This window comes from Falco biarmicus, chromosome 5, assembly GCF_023638135.1.
Source record: "Falco biarmicus isolate bFalBia1 chromosome 5, bFalBia1.pri, whole genome shotgun sequence".
Lineage (NCBI taxonomy): Eukaryota > Metazoa > Chordata > Aves > Falconiformes > Falconidae > Falco > Falco biarmicus.
The window spans coordinates 19,572,073-19,585,816 of NC_079292.1; the positions used below are offsets into that span (position 1 = coordinate 19,572,073).

The 13,744-nt window shown below is 34.0% G+C and overlaps 1 protein-coding gene across 11 annotated transcripts in view; it reads right to left on the minus strand.

Annotated features, from left to right (window-relative positions):
* Nucleotides 1-13,744, minus strand: part of CACNA2D1 (calcium voltage-gated channel auxiliary subunit alpha2delta 1) — a 436,670-nt gene that overhangs the window by 81,683 nt on the left and 341,243 nt on the right. For all 11 annotated transcript variants that reach the window (XR_008822121.1, XR_008822120.1, XM_056340748.1 and 8 more), the window contains exons 11-12: nt 8,969-9,127; nt 3,528-3,632 (exon numbers count right to left, since the gene is read on the minus strand). Coding sequence is in view for 9 of the 11 variants with exons in the window: in XM_056340748.1 (XP_056196723.1) it covers nt 3,528-3,632; nt 8,969-9,127 (264 nt within the window). In the remaining 2 variants the exon portion in view is untranslated. The remainder of the gene's footprint in view (nt 1-3,527; nt 3,633-8,968; nt 9,128-13,744) is intronic.

Sequence of the window (13,744 nt, forward strand, 5' to 3'; positions counted from 1 at the left end):
TCCTTCAAAACACAGATTTCAGGGTGCACAATTTGCCCTGAAGAGCTGTAGCTGGTTTTCTATTTTCAACCTGAATTCAAAATTCTCAGGATGAAGAACGCCTACTGGGCCAACGTTTCAATTAAATTTATATTGCTATCTTCAGTGAAGCCATCTGTAGCATGAGTGCAAATAAAACAAAAACTTACCACCCCCATTCCTGAAATTTAGTGCGTGTGTGGTATTTCGCACATCTAATGTGAGTACCCCAAATGTCACTGTAAAGGTAAACATGCTAGTTTTTAAATATCAGGCACTGCATGTAGTTGCAATCTGTGACAATAAAATCTGGCTTTATAAAGGGAAAAAGGCATGCAAAGGTGAAACACAATGTGATTTTCCACTTCAAATAGATGAAAACTAGGAATGTTCCTCCTCAAAATTGTGAGACAGAAAAATATTTTAAATATATCTATATGTTATTTCAAACGGATTAAACCCCCTTAATTTAACGGGGCAATTTTCCAGCTGCTAGTTTCTAGGCTGCTCTTTTAGTAGTTTCTAATTGAATATTGCATTTTTTCACTTCTTAACTTGAAGGTTGCACTAAGGGCACTGCAAACAAGTGTACTAAGTCATGTCATCTGATGGGCCAAAACTTATTGAAGCTTCTTGCATGCCAAAGAATTGCAAAGTAACTGACATGAAGAAGAAAATACTCGTAGAGCTGATTTTACATCAGGAGGATGAAAACAAGGATGAATAGATTTGAACAAATGGTCTTTTGTTTGTAGAGGAAAAGGAAAAAAAAAAAGTTTACAACAAAGTGTACCCAAGATGGGAAAAGACTGACTGTGATCTAAGACAATAAAGATTCATCTTTTATATACTGTATGCAAAACACACAGAAAAATGTTTAAAAAAATGCAGAGCAGGCAAGAAAAGACATCAGCTGATAAATATTTATACTATGAGTTGCTACTGTGGTAAAAAATGGAAAAAATTTTGACACTTCATTCTGAATAGTCTCTCTACAACTAATAATTATAAAATTGGTCTTACATTCAATGGACTATTTGTGAAATACATTATAAATTAACTGCAGTAAAGACAACAGAATCTAGCTTCGCATATCTTTAAATATGTCATCATTGAATATATGAAAGCAGGCTACTGAGCAATATAAGAAGGTAACACTATGTTTGTGATTATGACTTTACAAAATTAAAAGTATATGTGTATTTTTCATGTTAGAATGTGTCTGTCCATTATCTTATTATGCCCTAGTGGATTAAGATTAATGTTAAATTACACAAAGACAGAATAACAAGAGAGCTCACATGTCATCATTCCGGAATCAAGTGTAGTCTTACTAAGGAGAGCATGACCATAAATACATTTTGTATTAGTCTCATTTTAAAAAATATTAGAATGTTACGAAAGATTGTAGGGGTGGAGGTGGGGGGTTGGGGGTGGGCAGGGTCGTTCATTATGATTCCTAAAAATTAATTTACTAGTTCAGTCTCATTACAAGTTTTTCAATCATAAATTTCCCTTCAACACCACAAGGATTGCTACTGATTGAAAACTGTGAGGAGAAAGCAAATGATTTGTCAAATTATACCTGCAAAAACTTTCTTAGTATTTCTTGTACTTCCAATGTCACCTTGGAGGAAACCTATAAGGAATGGCATCTAGCAACCCAGTATTTTATTAGACAAGTAATAAAATGTGAGTGCTTACTAAAATCTTAACATTTACATGCATAGAACTTAATCAAGTGTAGGAAGTTTACCTTGCAGTACATCTGCACTTCATTTAATTATGTAAGAAAATATGCTTAAATAATCAGAAATCCGTACAGTGACCATTATACCTTTGCTGTATATAATAAAAGCCAAAAACTCTCATCCACTAAAGGGAACCTGAACATGAGAGTGTATTGTACTATATACGACAGTGTCTATATAAAACCAACCCAGAGCTTGGCAGAGAAAATTTACAGTATTAAAGGATGCAGAAAAATAACCACTTTAAATTGGTAAATCCTACATTTTGTCTATTATACTTCACAAAATAATCAATTTTCAGGCATGATGTGAGTAAGACTACAAATCTCAGCACTGCAAATCTGCTTTGTTGTTTGGACTGGACATTTAACTATACTTTCCTCCTAACACAGCAAATGAAATAGAAAATAATAAGAAATGAATCATACAACTTCCCCCTTATGCACGTGTTCCCTTTAGCCGATGTTTTTTGTTGTAACACTATAAAAGCTACCAAGTCCAAATTTGAAGAGGAATCTCTGCATATATTTTCAGAACAGAGCCATGCATGTCACACAAGTTGTTACGATTTCAGTTCTTCCTTCTAACTGTCAGTTTATAAAGCACTTTCAGCTCAGACATGAAGATTAACTAAACCCTACCACATCATTCTATGTGAAACACTGTTATAAAGCAGACACAAAATGACTATTCAAGGTCACTGAGTGTATCACTATTTGGTGTCTTGCATTTCTAGTTCTTGTTTTGAAGGGATTGATTCAAACATAGGATTTCCAACAAAATACTTCCACTGCTTTATAGACGAGCATCCGTGGCAACTGTTAAAGTGTCTTGGTGAATTGTAACCTAACTACTAGATGATTTTTTTTGAAAACAAAACAAAACAAAAATACAAAAAACCTAAGCACTAGAAAAGGTAAATTCCTAGTTGTTGCATGAATCCAGCTCATACTTATTTAGAAAGTGATTAATCTTCTAAATATAACGACTTGCACTGAAACTTAGGAAAGAATTTAGAAAGCTGTTTTATTTTACACGCACACACACATGCACACACACTCATTAATTTTTACATCTATAAGTAAGCAAAAGCCAGATCAGAAATTTGATTAAATTAAAAACTTCAACCTAAAACCAGCACAGCTAATAATCCAGTCTAATCTGAACACAAATCATCCAGTGATTCTCATGTCAAGCCCATAATGTTGGTTGACCAGCTGATCAAATTTTATCAGTAGAAAGCCATCCCACTCTTAGTTAATACATGCAAAGGTATAATTAGCCTCACTGTGAAAAACATGTGGGTTTGTTCCAGCTCAAATCTTTTCAGATCCAGATTCTAACACTGAGGTGTGGTTTTGCCTTTGCCTGATGAACAACAAAAACCACACAAAAAATATGCACAGTGAGGAGATCTGGATATATCTCGTATCATTTAATTGTGTTCTGCTTCATAATGCAAGTTTTACACTAATACAAGAAAAATATCAACAAAAAGTTTAATTCTTTATGGTTTATGGTATACTTTTGTACTGCTTGACATGAACGAGTCAAAAGGTATAAAATATTAAATATATTTAATGGTTTTTTTAATAAATATTATAGATTAAGAAAGATTTAAGTGCTCTAAGGTTCAATACTAATATGTTTTTAAAAAGTATCTCATACACATACCAAAAATATTTTCACTTCCATACTTAAATGTTCCTCTCTGTGCTGTTGTACTTTATGTAGTGAAATCTTTCATATATCACTTACTTTTTTGTCTTCATTATATTTGTGGAAAATTTCTTGTGCTCTTTCTTCACCACCATCCGTAAACAGCATAATAATCTTATTGCAGTTAGCTCTAGAGACACTGTGCTGTAGAAGACACAAAGAAAAGTGTGGCTTTTTTTAATTTCAGGCTATCAATAATAACAACTGTTGTATTTGATGGCTTTCATATCAACATGCTTACTACCTAAACATGGATTTTAGGACTTCATTCGATAACCACTTCTGAATGAAAAATAAGATAAAACAAAATAAAATTAAAATAAAATAAACCCAAAACAAACTGGGTTTTTTTGTTCCATGAGACTTAAATATGACTCATGTCATATCTAGTATAACCCAGAGGAATGAGGATCTGGTGGTTCCTCTCACCTCCACCAACATAAGCAAAACTCTTCAGCTCACACCCATCACATCCACCCCACAGCATTCCCACACAGATATTCTGCAAGAGACTTGTACAGTGACGGCCTCTAAATACTTTTACTCTTTTCTCATCTTTACTTTTTTTCTTATCCTTACTGTCCTTGTGGAAATTTGGGAACAATGACCCTCTAATGAGTTACTGAATAGTCTTTTTTTTTTTTTTTTCTCCTGCTGGATTCCTTCCTACTCGCAGAAACTATCAAGCTCACTGACAACATAAATGAAATATCTGGTAACTTAGGCATCCTATAGGTACATCTAAAAACCCCTACCTTATAAAATTAAAAATAATTTTTCATTTGCTATTTTTGTCATATTGCTTAAAATAAGCTCCATCTTCCACTTCTTTAGTTCTTCCCTGATTTTTTTTACTATTTTTAATACACTGAAATTAATAGCTAAATTTTAGAAAAGTACTTTAAAACTGGGTTTACATAATATATTTCAGCCAAGATACAGTGCCTAGAATATTAATATCTCTCCACCACCTACTTTTCTAATTAGGTTGAAACTCAGAGGTGACGAACTGAGCATGTTCCATTATTTCTGAAGAGCAAGCCTGGAACAGAAAGAATTGAGAAGCTGTCTCTGACTCTTAATTCAGCAGTCAGTTACTAGTAAAGTTACCGAGAAAAAAAGTGTGTTGTGCAAAGGAAGAAAAACATCATTCCACAGCCAGAACAATAGAGATGAATATGAATTTTGGCTCCTTATGAAAGGAGCCAAAGGCTTCTCCTTTGGTATTCATCTTCTTTCCTGATTCCCTAAAAGTTAAGAAACTAGTCTAAGCAAATTGCTCATTAATTTTACAGCCAGCAGTCCTTGTCCTCTGTGTTGCATACAGATGGTCCTAGCCAGACACTTCTTGGTACTTCTGAGTAGTTGGATGTGACAGAGTAAAACCCTTAGAGATTCAGTGAAAGAAATTCCACTTCCCCTTCCACAAGCCTGAATTTTGCTATATGAATTTACTGTGCAGTCAGAAAAATAAATAGGAGAGTCATCCTTACAAGGTACCCAGTTCCCCCTTGCCATAGTCTTTGTGACTGGATAGTGACTAACTTTCACCTGGCTGGTCAGGTGAGGTGATCCCACTCCCCTTTGTCACTTTTCATCCTACTCTCTGATCTGATTTCTTGTTCTTCTGTAATAAAAAGACCAAAACACCAAAGCCAGCCCTCAAACATCAGCCCATAATCCTCAATATTGCAGCTCCACAGTTCTACAATGCTCCCAGAAAACTAAAATACAAAACTTTCACTTCCCATCACCATATTAAGAGATGAATAATTGTTCCTCAGAGATGATTTGTACTGGTAGTTCAATATTCAGTGAATAACTACTTAATTAATCATTTGGAAAAAAACCCAACCAACCAACCAAACAAAAAATAACCAAAACCAAAAAAACAAGCCCAAAGATTTTCTTACATCTAACAACATATAAAACCCATTTGAAATCAATACGTTCTCTCCAATTGCATCAGCTCACTGTGTTTCATTTGGAATTAAATAATTTATGACCATCTGCTTGTGAAACGTAACCTACAAGATATAGCTTTGGGTTGCAATATTTTCAATATTAAAAAAGTAATAAAAGTTGAGCTGGATACTTCATAAATAAACTCACCTACATTTACAGTGATTTAATATACAGACCAAAATAAAATCAGGGGGAAACCAAAGAGATGACAAGGAAGGTGACCAAAGCCTCCTCATATTCTAAAGCTTTCCTATTGATTTTGAAATGAACACTGCTATGGGCAAATATGAACCTGCACAAGTAAAATGTGAACTTTGAACTGAATAAAGCAGATTTTTTAAAAAATTATTTTTTTTTAACTAAATCAGTTACTTTTCTAGTAACTGACTGCTGAATTAAGAGTCAGAGACAGCTCTCAATTCTCTCTATTCCAGGCTTGCTCTCCAGAAATAATAGAACATGTTCAGTTTGTAACCTCTGAGTTTCAACCTAAAATTCTGGTGGCTTGCTTAGCATATGCTTATATAGTATGAGAAAAATGCAGTGTTTTCTCTTTATCTCCTAGTACTTACAGAAAAGCATTTACTTACACTACACCATTTAGATATTGAAGTCATGCCATGGAAAAAAAATATTCAAGATTTTAGCCTCCAAACAACATTGGAAATATGAACATGAATAACAAATCATATGATATTTTCCCACCATAAAAACTTTACATCCTGATGAATGAACTTAACACATCAGTCTCTTACAAAGGATCAGGAGGAAGGCAGAATTGCCTTTACAACACGCCTTTTTTTTTTTTTTTCTGCCATTTGCACAAAGGTGGCTCAGGGAGTAAATAGAAGTGATTTTGCAAAGCTGTTACAGTAATTTCATCATTTTTCTGAAGAGTTTTCCTCAGCAGTCCCATGGATGGCTCTGCCCTCCCATCGGAGACCAGAGCTGAAAAGGAATGTGTTGCCTATACAGCAGCTTCGCCAGGACAAAAAAACACGGAAGAATAGACGTTGGAACTGAGTCTCCATATTCATGTTTAGCTTGCTCTTGCACTTGATTGAGGCCTTTTTTTTTTTCTTTCTTTCAAAAGAGCAAACAGGACATGATCCATTTTATACTGTGCATATTTCACATCCCTAAAATTAACTCATTAAGTGTCAGGTGGGGCTTATATCTTATGACATAACACTTTAGGAATGCTTTTTTCATCATGCGTTTCATGCCACTGACAAAGGAAAAGCTAAACCAAACCAAAAATCAACTACTCAAGAAGAGATGATTTCAAGATCATTTTTTTGGACAAATTGTAGGTATTACGGTATCAGATAAAAAAACCCTCCTGAATTGCTGAAGCTAAAGTATTATTATTTTCAATGAAATAGCAACTTTATATAACACTAAATAACGGAAAAATATTGCATATAAATTATGGAATAAAGATTATTGATAAACACTTCAATTAGTATGTTGAAAAAAACCTTAAGTGTCTATTTCCATCAGACACTAAGTTTTTTATGGCACAAGTGAAATATTACTTTGGTATTCAGCAAAATTGTTTGCAATAACTGTGACCCAGAAACAGTACCCACAAAACTGTTATGAAAATTTGAGCTGTTAAAAAATATTCCATTTCCATGGACCTTAAAGCAATTGGTGTGTTTGAATTCATAAATACACAACTGGAAACTATCCCAAAGCATATTTTTTATTATTTGTTTAAGCCTGTATTATATCATCCTATTATATTGTCTTGTCACCAGAGTCTGGCACTAACTCCATCACCAGCCCTTTACTCTTCCTGCCAAATGGATTTGTCTATATCTGGAGAGGACAACTATATTTCTATAACCTACTGAAATCTTTTAATTTCCCTTGATATAAACATCTACAATGTCCAGCCATAATTTACAGGATTATGTGAGGCTAATCACACCTCTGCCTCTAGTTACACGAGAGATGATCCCTTTATGAGACTGATCTCCAACCATTTTTTTAAGCATATTTTAATTTTACAAACAAGTACACTTTGAGGTTTCCCATGTGTTCAAGTCTTCTTAATACTGCGTGTTCACAAAGTATGTATCTGGTGCTGCATCAAATGTAATACTTAATGTTAATCAAATATAAATGTTATTAGGAACATATTTGGCAAAATTTCATGTGTCTTCCTAGTTGCCTCTGCATGAGATGGGAACAGATGCATAAAAAGGGGAAATGCCTTCCAGCCTGGTCCAAAACCACCCAGCAGCCTTTAAAATACTGTTTACAGTTTTATACAATCATCAGCAGAGGGCACCCAATCATTTCCCCACCAAACCTGGATGCCCCCTCCCTGGAAGTGTTCAAGGCCACGTTGGACAGGTCTTGGAGCAACCTGGTCTAGTGGAAGGTGTCCCTGTCCCTGGCAGGGGGTTGGATTAGATGATCCTTAAGGTCCATCCAACCCAAACCATTCTATGACTATGAAACCCCTCTGCTAACCTAAATAGTGATCTACTGAGAAAATATACTTGGAAACATTGTATTTTTTTTCCTCCATCAAAATTTGACAAGGTTAGAAAATTTTCAGTCAGCTCCAGCCCTACACCTGCATGGCACGAAAGCACTTTGAAGTCCAGAATCTGAAAGGTTAGGGGGAAAAATTAAAATTTGTATACTGATAGATATATCACTGATATATTAAAAAATAGTAATAAAAAGAATAAATTTCATATTTGTTAAGCTAGATCCTTAACTGCTGTAAATTGGTATAGTTTTATTTACACTAAGGTGAAGACTCAATACGCAGTCTTTATGAAGGTCAAAAGTAGATTTTTTTTTTTTTAAACAGCTATGCAAACTATTTAAAAATTACTAATAAAACTCAACATTTGTGGTGAATGAGAAACAGTACTACTTCAGAAAGCTACTGCTTGGGTGCAAATTAGAAAGTACAATGTAATTTAAAAATGGAAACAATACATTTGATTTTTGAGGAAATTATGTTTTTTATACATGAGAAAGTAAAAGGAATTAGAATACTCTCAAGGTGCCTAATATTCCTCTATTAACTAAGTCATTTGCTCCCCTCTGTCCTGCTTAAGCCATGGCCAACTATTTATGACTTGTAATAAGTTTGAAATTGTAGATTAACTAAACAGTGCTAGGAGATACTGTAGTAAAATTGAAATAATAACACTATAACATAGAGCCTTCCATTTTAAAACTACCTGCAAATCAACCACTACCGCACCTATACGCCAACTGAGAATCACAAGTTAAATAAAAACTAGCTGAATGAATGAAGTAAAAACAGTACAGCACATTGAAAATGAAATTTATTCCCGAATTTTAGCAACCTGGTGGGTGATCTGCAAAGAAAAAAAATATATTGTTGCGATAAATTTACTTGCTAAATAAAGGTTTGCATTTCTACACCTTAGTTACACAATGGAAGAGCATGCAGTGGCCATCTAAACATTGAAATTCTCCTTCTTCACTTTACAGCAAAGAGAAATGACTTTCATACTTACATTTAACAGCTGTTCAAAAGCATAGCTAAAGCCTTTTTTGTAGTCTGTAATTCCTTTCGCAGAGATTTTATAGACTGCTTCTTTCAGCTTCTTCTTGTTCCTCACATTAGCTTGGACAAGATGATTAAAGCAACTGACGTTCTGAGCATTATTGTTAAACTGTAAAATAAATAGAAATAGTATTAAAGACAGTTAATTCTCTTTTCTAGGTACTGCACTAGTAAAGGCTAATGTTTTCTTGATCCATAAGATAAGGCACGTCACACCTGGGGTTTAATTTCCACTACACTGAGAATGTCCAACAGTGTCTGGAAGTTTCAAAATTAAAAATACTTATATTTAAAAATAAAAAAGTATTTGGTGTTACTCTTTATCACAATCAAAAAACCTGTACTATAGTGGAAAAATTCCCTCAAATTTTGTTTCAAGCTCATGTAATGAAAACTGAGAAATGCAGACTTAGGGAAATAAATAAAAAAAACATGGGGAAGTATTTATTTCACTTTTGTTAATACTGAAAAATATTGGCTGAATTACCAGGTGACTTCCATATTGCACGTATTAGTCAGCAGTTTTACAGTGAAACTTGCAGATCATAACCAATTACTACATACACCTTAAAGAAAATGAAATACACCTCTGGGACAAAGAAACCACTTGATGGTATAGTTGTAAGAGGAGAACACATATTTGTGCTCTCTTACTCACATATCCGCAAAGACTACTCCCTGAAAAATTCATTTATACAAGATTCTGACATTATTTAAAAACATACATAGAAAATTTGTGTGCAAAATACTCCTCTGGTCAAGTAAAAATCAGTTTATGATCCCTTTAAAATTTGTCTCTCTACAAATATACATACATACACGTATAAGTACAAATATATATACATCCCAGTAGAGAGTGATGCAGAAATACATCTCGTTTTTTAGCTACCTCTGTATTTATCTATTTGAAGTCAAAGACAAGACTCCTTTTGAAAAAAGCTGCAGCATGCACAATTCTAATTGTAGCTTTGAATGAATGTGCATATTCTTGCACATAATCTCTGCTTAACTCTATTTGAATGAAAATCTCCTTTTAACTACAACAAAGTGATTTTTTTAAGATATTCTTGACTAATATTACTAAAACTGTTGTCTTGGCCAAATTTTGAACTCTTTTATCTATCCAGATTTCTTGTGTTAGCTTTTTTTTTTTTATCACTGGCAAATAAGATGTTCAAAAAACTCTGTAAAACTCCACCTCAGCAAAGGCACTAAAATCCAGACTTTCTAATTTATGTTTCAGCTGAAAACAGATTATTATGCCTCTTCCTGATCAAGGGTCTTCAGTGAAAGTAAATGTAAATGCAATTTTATGCTGTCAACCTGGTGCAAAGCCTCAAAACAACTTAAAAGTCAGGCCTTGCTGGCTTAAGTCTCAATACTGCTAATTAGTTCAATAGTACAGTATAGAAGATAAGGTAAATAAGGTCACAGATTTCAGTAACTGCTCAGACTATTTATGTCTAAAATGAATCACTAAGTACCAGGCACAAAGTACAGAAAGAGAACTGTTACCAGCAGCAAACATCAACTTGCACTGTAATTGTAGGATGCCTACAATGAACAGAACTTAAAAGGATGAAGGGATTAATAATATCGAACCATTTTTAATTCAGTTCAATAGGATGTTTAGGAGGTATGCAGACTTTTCCATGTCCTGGAATCAGACGCGTACAGGTGCAAGCTCCTTGCTTTAAGGACCAACCAAAATATGAACTACCAGTACTTTTAATGAAATGTCCACTCTAATCAATGAGACTTTTGCTATCAAATTAGTAGGAGCAAATGCATAACAGCAAATGTAGTACAGCTTGTGGCAGAGATGACTGACAGAGAAAAGCATCATCCTCAGGCTTAGGCTTAGCCTAATTTGTTCCAGATCCTTGAAAATAGCCACAGAGCAGCAACTGTGGGGTTTTTGGCTGTAAGTGAGCAAATCCAGAGATTATTATGAGAGTGTTTGCTATGCTGGATTCTTATTTACAGTTCCACATGTAATTCCTTATTCTCACAAAAAGGATGTGTTCAAAGTGCCCCATAAACTAGAGACTTTAAAGCATGAATTTGCCTCATGTTCTAATATCGTTATTGTACCACAAACCACTCCTGCATGTATGTAGAACCTAAACAAGAAACCCCACTGTTTTCATTTTGAGCATTAAACAAGAAACCCCACTGTTTTCATTTTGAGCATTAAGTAATTCACAACTAACCTAATACCTTGTCATCTTCATATTGTATTTATTTTTCTAGGGAGCTTATTTTTGCTCATGGGATTCCTTGTGAGCTAATACTGTCTTTTGGCGAGATACTGATATTTTTATGGTATAGTTGCTGTTTTCCTGAGGATCGTATCAGCTAAAAAATTGTAATGATTGTTGCCAGGCAGAATATACTATGAGAATACCCATATAAGAATCTTCATACATCTTTTTAATGAATAAGGACAGTTATTACTCTGTCCCAATTTTATAGCTCAAGTCTCCAGATGATTAGAATCTGTGGGAGCAAGTTATTCTCAAAGGACTCCATGCAAAGTTTTCTGTGCCCCTTTCAATCAATACGCAGTTCCCAATGTGTCACAAGGGGACAACTGTTTCCAAAAACATGCAAAAGCATGAACAAGTGCTTTAACTTTGAAAAATGCACTGTTATATTTGATCAAGTATTCTACAGAAGTCAGTTGTATACAATAATACTACAAAGATTGCTTATTTACTTTTTTATTTATCAGGGCTTTAGTTTTCATAATACCACAACTATAAACATAGGATCATGTATCTAAATTCTTTACAGTAACGGAAGTACGAAACCAGCGTGAGATAACGATGATTGAAAATATTTTCCAATTCTCCCAGTGTCACTATGCAAACTTCACCTTTAAAAAAAATTAATGGAATTGGACTACAAATTTTCAACTTTAATTCCTTTAGTGTATGCCATATTTCCCAGAAAAGAATATTTTGGTAAGAGCAACCTTCCATTGTGATTAATATGTAAGACTTCCAGCTGAACCCTAACATTTCCATTGTGCGATTTTAAAAGATAGTTATTTTATAAAAGTTCTTTCCCCAGACACAAACAAATTATGGTAATTAATTTAGTTTTGTTTCCCCTCAATATCATGTGAAGATTTTTATTTGCTGTGTAAAAGCAGTATGAGATGTTCACACAACTGTAATCGATTTACTTTGATGCAAAACACTGACACACTCAATGGTGTTTCTTACAGAAGTTTCTTACAGAAGTAAGCAATAAATCAACCAATGATTATTATGTACATTAACTATGTGGGAGTGAAAAACATACCGTGCTCTGGAATTATTTCAGCTTGTCTTGACCTAATTTTGTAGCCATGACGGGAAAATTACTGATGTAAAGTAATTTTAAAAAGACAAGATCTGAAAATTGATTCTAATCATGAGATGGGATGAAAGAGCAGATCTTGTACTTGGAAACTAGAAGAAAACCACTATCTGGTAGGTAGCTCTGCTCTACACAAGTCAATTTCATCTGAAAACTTAAAGAGTGAAAACACTGTTCTGCTTCACCAGCAACATTATACGCAAATTTTTAATGACCTAATATAAAAGTAACCATACATTAAGTCTTATGGTCAGTGCCTGCCTTGTCTTGGTCTGTAGCAAACAGCAGTTTACATGTTCAAGTGAAAATCTAGTGACAAGTGAAAATTTCTTCCTGAAATGCCACTAACATTAAACTGCAAATGTAAATTGCTTGCTAGCAGTCCTGCAAATGTATCAGGGTAATTATTTCTATGAAGGTCAGGTATCTAGCATATGGATCAGTAATTACAGATACAAAAATGACATTTTAAAAATACTGGCTCAAACTGTTTAAGCAGCTAACAAGTAAACTGTACTGTACTTACACACGATGTAAAGTGAACAAACGGTCAAGGTCAAAACATCTGCATCTATAGATTGACAAATACTGATGTAAAATGAAGGAGAGAAATAACACATTTGTAGAACGGAGAGCTACATTAACCAAAGCCTGCAAATTCTGTAATTTAATTGAGAAAATATATGACCCAGCTGTTTTCAAATACATCAGTCAACATTATTGTTAACGCCAGTCGACAAAGAAGATGAGAAGAGTTTTTGATTAGATAAAGGAATTAGTAGATGGAACAACAGTCCTCCAAAATGTACATTTACCTGTTTGCAAGGGGGTGAAGGCAAGTCTGAAGATTGAAATATGGCTAATAAGAATGTCCAAAGGGGGCAAGAAAATTCAAGGCTACATTCAATTAATTTGAACTCCGGTAAAATACTGAAATAAATGATTTCAAGTGTAAAAGGCTTCAGATCACCCTTAAAGCTGGCTTTTCATAATACTAAAATACTTTTACTCTTTAACCAGCTGACCATGTGACAAATACCAGGACTATCCATAACTTAACCAAACTGAGTCAGCTTTCAGTTACACTCATCTGAAATATATTAGCAATAGTAGCATTAAAATTTTTCACACATTAGGATACCAAAAGCCAAAATACCTGCAACAAGCCTTTAACAATTGCTAGTCACATTATCTGTCTCCTAAGTACCATAATAAGCTTACTTAACTTTAGATGAATTCTTGAAAACCAGTTAACAACATAATCACTTAGTATTTAACTAGAAGAAAGAACATACAAGATTTCAAAAACCAGTTGCCTTTTCAGAAAGTCCATGTTTTTACAAAATCAAAACCTATCAAA